This window comes from Tigriopus californicus, chromosome 2, assembly GCF_007210705.1.
Source record: "Tigriopus californicus strain San Diego chromosome 2, Tcal_SD_v2.1, whole genome shotgun sequence".
NCBI lineage: Eukaryota > Metazoa > Arthropoda > Copepoda > Harpacticoida > Harpacticidae > Tigriopus > Tigriopus californicus.
In genome coordinates this window covers 14,934,501-14,941,879 of record NC_081441.1, presented here as the reverse complement: position 1 = coordinate 14,941,879, position 7,379 = coordinate 14,934,501, and the positions used below count along the sequence as shown (strand labels likewise).

Below are 7,379 nucleotides of genomic sequence, written 5' to 3'. Positions count from 1 at the left end.
CGGTCTGCCAACTCAAATTCGTTGGTAGACCAAATATCATATAAAAATTGAAAGGTAATAAATAGACGAATTATAATCTTTCATTTTAATAGTACTGGGGATTACATTCCCTGAAGAGGATAGAAAAGCCCGTGAAAAACCAAACCAAAAAAAAATAAACAGCTTGCAATAGAGCTTCAACCAGAGTACATCATAACATAACATCCCCATTTTAGTTTTCTTATCAAACTGCATTTTGTTTTTAAGCTGGTGATTTAAAATTTGACCCCCCCAAAAATAGCTAACTTGCTCCCTTACTTTGTAAACTTTATTATTTAGTAACAATGTTTTGGCTCAATTGAAAATTAAGCATAAAAACTCAGTGGTGTACGGAGTCTCAAATTTCACAATTCATAATATCTGTGAATCAAATATTTTCATTTTCTTAATTATTGGGCCTGTTTTTGATACTTTTTCTTCTTTAAAGAAAATATTATTTCTTTATTTCACCACAAGCAGTTGAGTATTTTCAGTGTTTCTAGTGATGAGAGTTCTGATTTAGCAGTTAATAGTAATGCCACACAAATAACTGAATTGGTTTTTTTCCAAGGAATCTAGTCCAACTTCTCAACCCTTACCTTTTATCATCAAACTTGAGGTATGAGTTGCTCAAACAATAAACAACCTTTATTGCATTATTGTTGCAGCCTATCACCCTATAGTGCCCTCAATAGGAGTTATGGGATCAAATGATGAACAAAATGAAATGAAGAGTACCAGAAAGCTTGGAATGTACAGGCAGTAGTTGATTTCCAAGTAATGAGTTATTATTGATCAAAAAGATTGCCTTAGTTTGATGTGATGATAATTGGGGTGAAATTTTGAGGCTAACTAATGGTCTCTCAACATGCCATTACTAATGTGATATCATTGGAAACAAAACAACTTTTGTAACATCCTTCTGTGATTACTTATTTGATGGTATCAATAATCCAGTTCTTTTTGGACTTTTTATGTTGCTGAATGTCTCATTAAAATGTACCACGATTTCTTGTTTGAAAACTTGTTCAGGATAAAGCTTGCAGAGTTGGAAAACAGCACTGTTAACGCATAAACATCAATTGTTGTTTGGGGTTGTTAAGTCTCTGTCTTTACAACAACGCAACAACAAACGTTAGCAGAGCATTTACTAACACTGTCTTTCCTTTTTTTTTTGCGGCAAGATGTCTCATTATATAACAAGCAATCCCTTTAGGACTTGTTAATGAACGTGTTTACCAACAAATAATGTTATTCCATGGAGTAAAATCAAAGACAACATGCCCAGCCAAACCATACTGTGCATGCATTGAATGTTGACATTTATTTTATTCTACCTGCTTGTTGAAGCAAATATCATTGTGGTATTGAGCCAATTTGATAGTGCATTCATCGAATTACACCAAACATGTTCATTTTGTTAGGTTTTGTAAGACAGGTCACTCAAAATCACTCAATTATTGAAAATTCAACAAGCGTATAGTACTAGTTGACCGTGATGTTTGTCTTAGTTCTCTTTCCCAAAAATGCCCAACATCAGGGTGCCGGACCACATTTTCTTTGAATTTCCTTCACTTGACAAGCCCCATATGAACTTTTTTCAAGCCTCACTTTGTTAAACTACACGTAAAGAAAGCCACCGCTATTGAAAAAAAAAGCTATTCTGCCATGGTTTCCCATGCATTTGAATGTTTATAACATGGCCTTGGGACAATTTAAGATTGTCTGCATCGGTTTCTCTTCAGGGAGACAAAAGACATGATGTCATCTCAGGCCAAGGTCTCAGTGGACACCGCTAAAGAAGTCCAGGGTGATGCCACTCTCAAGACCAAGGCTGACAAAGACCGCCGTTTGCGAGAAAAAAATCAGGCCAATACCAAAAAGTTCATGGACGAGCGGAAAAATAATGCCATGAAACAAAATAAGCGAAGGGAGAAGCAAAACAAACTACACGCCACGCAACTCAAAGATATTTCAAAATTCATCAAAGAGGTAACACTTTTAAGCATTAAGGCAGCTTTTTTGGTCCTTTCAGTTTTTTTCTTACTTGCCTTTCAGTCGTTGGAAATGTACAACACCGCTGAAGCCGAAGAATTATTAGCTGATAAAAGACCCTGTTGCGTGTAAGACCAAATAATCTGCTTGATAATGATTGCCTTGAATAAAAGTTGTGGAATGATTTTGTGTGAATAGGAGACTGGTTTTTAAATTGGTAATTATCAGCACCTAAGAGACTGGAAAACACGTTAGCATATTCTCAGAATTGGACTGAACCTTCATTTTTGTATTGCACTGAAGCCATGGAAAGAAAATCCAGAGGTGTTCCAAGGGTTTCCCACACTCTGAACAACGTTCATTCAAATTACAAAATTCATTCCCAAATTGACCAAAGAATGCATTGGACTCCTCATATATGGATGGAGCTTGAAGAAGCCAGAAAACGGGAGCTGGGCTGATATCAAAAGAGAGTTAGAACGAATTACTGTGGGTTCAGATCCAACCAGTCTTCAGTAGCGTATATCTGAACATCCGTCGGGTTCAAAAATGACAAAATATTTCAAACTTGACTGGAAAATCCCGGTCCCACAGGAACTTCAAGATGGGTCCATTTGCGACAGATGGACAGAGGTAAGGCTTTGAAGCAAATACAATTAGTCAATGAGGCGACAAGGGGTCAATTGAATCCTCCCATTTTCAGGAGAAGGAGACCGTGGAATTTGAGGCTGAATGCAAAGTTGCGGTCGACGATTGTGGATTTTTCGTGGCATGGAAAAGCGAAACAAAAGTTGGCTATTTTTTATATACTTTCCTCAACCATGAAGGCCTAAGACATATCTTGCTTATTTGACAGGAAGGAGATGTCTTGGAGTTATCCCAAGTGAATGACATTCGACCCGGAATATTGCCCAATGTGAGTTCCATTGAGCCAAACCAACATTTGAACTGAAATTTAATAACTCCATCATTTTGTATTTGTACTTCAGGACGCTCGATTAGCTCAGACTTTGATCAAGAAGTATGGTGATGATGTCAAGGACAAATCTTTTGCCGTTTGTAGTGGTCTCGACATGGTCAACGTGAGCCATTGTCATTTTGTCTGCAAGGACAAGGCCACGGCCGATGTAAGCCCTTTTCTATTCGCCTTTTTTCTCTTTGAAAGAGATCAAAGTACTTAAAAAATGTGTGATTGATTGCAGGTTTGGAAAGTTGGACTCCGAAAAATTACAAACAATGTAAAGATGAATAACGCATGTCCCAAAGTGAACCTGGAAAAGCAGTAAGTTTGCCGAAAGCGCTTCGTTTTCGTCGAGGAACGCATTAGAGCTTATAGACTACTTACTATATTGGAGCATAAGGGATTATACATGTGTACAGTGCAGTCCTAAGAAGATGTAATGCTACTTGCCCTTTAGTTGGAGGAGAATCACTTTGACCAAGACGGTGGATAATAAAGTATCCGTGCGGTGCATTGCCAAGACCTTTGCCTCTGGCAAAACCGAAAAGCTGGTCTACCAAACCTTGGCCGAAGTGGGCTTACCCTCGGAAAAGGTACTTTGCATGTTATGCTGACTAAACACAACTGACAAAACCTTACGAATGTTTTTTTTATCCGTAATCCCAGAACGACTCCATTGAAGTGGATTTGTTCACGTTCGACAAGTTCTACACCATCTACAAGACCATCTGCCCTCGATCAGATATCGACGAGCTCTTCAGTTCAATGTAAGTTTTGAGGACTCGAGATTCTGCCCAAAAACGGCTTGACGTGCTTCTGTAGGGTACAATGGTAGACGTCGGGGATTATTTGGCCGTCAGAGGTCGTGTGGGGGGAGAGGACCTTGAAACCTAGGATGACCCAATGATCAGCTCGCGAAAACCCCAGGCTCGGGAATTGTTGAGCTAGAGGAAGCTAGATTGCCAGTTTAAAAAGCCTGGACATTGAACAAGCTGTTCAAAAGTTTCAACTGTTTCAAAGGTGGTTTCTTTATGAAATTAAACTTCCGATATCTAAGGATCTTCCCTGACTCTGGCCACGCTGGAGAAGAGGCTAACAAATCGCTTGAATTTAGCAACGCCCATATGAATGCCCATTATGATGGCTCATAATTCAATCGGTTTGGAGACCTCATTGGAGGCAAGTGCTTTCATTTTACCCATATCTGCAGTTCTAAGCCAAGCAACTCTGCATTTTGTTGGGACATCTCCTCCCTAGCTCACTCTAGTGTCAAACATCAGAACGTGATCTCGACCTCTGTCATTGACTCTCATTCCTCTTGCGCCATCTTTGGGCTCGATTTGAGCGTTTCTCACAGAGATTCATAGATACCCTTGTCGGGTTAGATAATGTCAGGCTTTGTCTGGATTGCATTTGGCTAAGAATGAGGATAATACAGGGTGCATGAACAGTTCTGCAATCTAACTTTTAGGGCAATTACCACCACAAATTGTAGTTATTCAATTTTCGATCTTTAAAACTGCGTCTGAGACCTCTCAATCAGCCTGAAAGGCTAGTGCACTCGTTTTTATGAAAACAAATCAGTGGACATGAAAGGCAATCAAACTGACCGATTGACAATTTGTGTTTGGGAGGAAGTTTGAGAATCCCAATGAAGGAGATATTGAGGACAACTAAATTGTATGAAGTAGTGGGAAGTGACACTGGACGTCAAAGAATTGGCCCAGAATAAAAACATGCATCTGATTTATCAAGAAAATTCTGGATACAATTGAGCAAGTTCCCATGTCTGATGTTCCGTGCCGAACTAGAGAGACATTCCTCGGCATTTAAGAGCTGTCATCAAAAACAGAGCAAGTGTCATTTTTTTGTGCGGACTTCCTTACCGACTTTCCTTTCAAGACGAGAAGATTATTTGTTTTACTTGACTTTTATTTAGATATATTATTTGATCGACCAACGAATTGGAGTTGACTGATCTGGCTAATCCTTGAATATAAGGTTGATCCGGAATTTTAGTCAAAAACTTGGCCAAGTCTGACTTAAATCTTATTTATTAGAGAAGATTCTTGTATTTTGTTTAAATGTTCTTGAGCCTCAATTTTTTCTCAAAATTGCATTTGCAATTTGCATAAAACCTTCTCAGCCCTAAGTAATATAATTTCCGGATTGTAGAACTGATTACTTGTCCTGAATTTCGTGTTATAAAAGCCTCCATGAATCTCGGAGTCAAGTTTGCCCATGTTCCATGAAAAAAAGCAGGAAACCAAAGGATGAAAGAAGTACCTATTAATTGACAATTAGTTCAAAAAATTTCCTTCAAGGGGAAGACATTTTGATTTTTTTTTTTTTTAATTCAAGTTCATTGAATTGAAATATGCCATCATATCAGTTTTATGTCGACAGCCGAGGCTTCCAGGTGAAAAAGCATCTTCAATGTTTGCTTTCCAGAACAAAATTGGATGCTATACCCATCCTTAAAATGATTGAATTCATGAACGAACGGCAACGAGATCCTCGATTGAACGAGATGCTCTTTCCCTCTTACACGGAAAAAAGGTGCATGGAGATCATCAACCTTTACGAAAAAGACGAGGAAAACAAGAAGAAAAGTTAGCTAATGACTGATGTTTCGAAAATTCATTCCCGGCATATTACTACCCTAACAATTTCCCTGTCCCATCTTTTAAGAGCAAATCGGCAAGGAAGCCCTGACGGAATACATGCTATCGGACGAGAATGCGCCCGTGATCTTGGACCGATTGGACATCTATCAGGACATGGATCAACCCTTGCCGCACTACTACGTCAACTCCAGTCACAACACCTACCTGATTGGCAAGCAATTCGGTGGCAAGTCCAGCGTGGAAATCTACCGACAAGTACGAGATCATGAACTTAATCTCCCTTGTTCGCCAATGCTGGATAGAATCCGGTTGAATGACCCTGGGTTAATGGCTTTATTATCTACGTATACGCAGGTGTTACTGGGGGGCTGTCGTTGCGTGGAACTGGATTGTTGGGACGGCAAAGGCGCTGACGAGGGCGAGGTCATCATCACCCACGGCAAGGCCATGTGCACCAACGTCTACTTCAAGGTTGGGATCCATTGCGTGTGATGAGCACATTGACGGGAAAGATCCCAGGCCAATTGTTGCTATTACAGGATTGTATTGAAGCCATCCGAGACACGGCCTTCGTGGCCTCGGATTATCCGGTGATCCTCTCGTTTGAGAACCATTGCAACCGGAACAACCAATTGAAGATGGCAAAATATTGCATTGAGATCTTTGGTGATCTCTTACTTCGTGAGCCTCTACCTGGTTATCCTGTAAGTCACACATAACAATAATGATATTTTTTCGAACAGAAAATCTTCATTAAGTAACAGATCCCAGGTAGGAACTCATTTTGCCCATGCATTCGTCAATGATTTTGGTTTTCGTGAAAGTAAGACAAAATGAATGGGTGCGGTACCGCACTTTTAAATCGAGGTTTCGAGTAGCAATGATGACCCTCTAGTTCAACCGCAACTAGAGTTTGCATCACCAATTTTGACCTCTATGGGCTCGAAACATTTTCAAAAGGTTGAAAAAGCATTGCTCTCATTTACGAGATATATCATTAGCATGTCTCGGGAGGATTTACAATATTCAGGAAAGTTATGAACGTTACCTCATCATTTGGGCGGGTAAAAACTTTGCACTAAAAACGACCAAATATTTAAATTATGTTTAATCGGAAGAGCTGCAAATATTTAAAAATATTTTGTACTGAAATGAATAAACATAAAAGTAAGACTTTGAATTTCTGCTTCTTGAAATGCCTATTTGTCTTTGAGTTTGGACCAATAGTATTTTTTGGCTCATTTTAAGAACTCAAATTCTTACGATGGAAAGCAAAATGTCACTCAAGTTGTTAGCTTCCCCAAGATGGGATTGGTTTGACCTAAGAAAGAGCTAAGAGTCGGATCTAAAATCTACAAATTCACGTGTTTGGTTGTTGAATTTCCAAAATATGATCAAAATGTGCAAGATATTACCCATAGGATTGAAAACCTCTAAACATTTACTTTTTGAGAAAATTGCCAGAATATAAAAAACAAATCATTCAAATTAAATGTTTTACCCCCTCTACTAATCGTTAATGCGTTTAAATGCATTCACGGTCTGTGCCCAAATCCAGGCATTTGCACAACCTACAGTGAGGAAAGAGGCATATCATGTAGGTTGATTGATGATTTAAATGGTAGAGAATACTAGTCCAGAAAATGCAAAAAAACTTTTTTTGTAAATCGTGCGCCCATACTNCTCAGATAGCCAATGTTGAGGCTGAGCCCAAAAGTGACGGCAATGCTAACTTTTTTCTAACCCCTTTGTTCTAACTCCATTCAAAGAAAGTCACT

General features: G+C 39.0%; 2 protein-coding genes across 2 annotated transcripts in view; both read left to right on the top strand.

The window, feature by feature from the left end:
* The window catches only part of LOC131877199 (1-phosphatidylinositol 4,5-bisphosphate phosphodiesterase-like), a 16,864-nt gene extending 14,656 nt beyond the window's left edge, over positions 1 to 2,208 (top strand). The window contains exons 19-20 of the mRNA XM_059222803.1: positions 1,764 to 2,010; positions 2,077 to 2,208. Of these exons, the coding sequence (XP_059078786.1) occupies positions 1,764 to 2,010; positions 2,077 to 2,145 (316 nt within the window). The 3' untranslated portion in view covers positions 2,146 to 2,208. The remainder of the gene's footprint in view (positions 1 to 1,763; positions 2,011 to 2,076) is intronic.
* Positions 2,209 to 2,497: 289 nt separating this feature from the next.
* The window catches only part of LOC131893367 (1-phosphatidylinositol 4,5-bisphosphate phosphodiesterase-like), a 10,731-nt gene continuing 5,849 nt past the window's right edge, over positions 2,498 to 7,379 (top strand). The window contains exons 1-11 of the mRNA XM_059243363.1: positions 2,498 to 2,646; positions 2,717 to 2,803; positions 2,870 to 2,929; positions 3,003 to 3,140; positions 3,216 to 3,295; positions 3,432 to 3,567; positions 3,641 to 3,741; positions 5,426 to 5,586; positions 5,666 to 5,856; positions 5,956 to 6,072; positions 6,141 to 6,305. Of these exons, the coding sequence (XP_059099346.1) occupies positions 2,563 to 2,646; positions 2,717 to 2,803; positions 2,870 to 2,929; positions 3,003 to 3,140; positions 3,216 to 3,295; positions 3,432 to 3,567; positions 3,641 to 3,741; positions 5,426 to 5,586; positions 5,666 to 5,856; positions 5,956 to 6,072; positions 6,141 to 6,305 (1,320 nt within the window). The 5' untranslated portion in view covers positions 2,498 to 2,562. The remainder of the gene's footprint in view (positions 2,647 to 2,716; positions 2,804 to 2,869; positions 2,930 to 3,002; positions 3,141 to 3,215; positions 3,296 to 3,431; positions 3,568 to 3,640; positions 3,742 to 5,425; positions 5,587 to 5,665; positions 5,857 to 5,955; positions 6,073 to 6,140; positions 6,306 to 7,379) is intronic.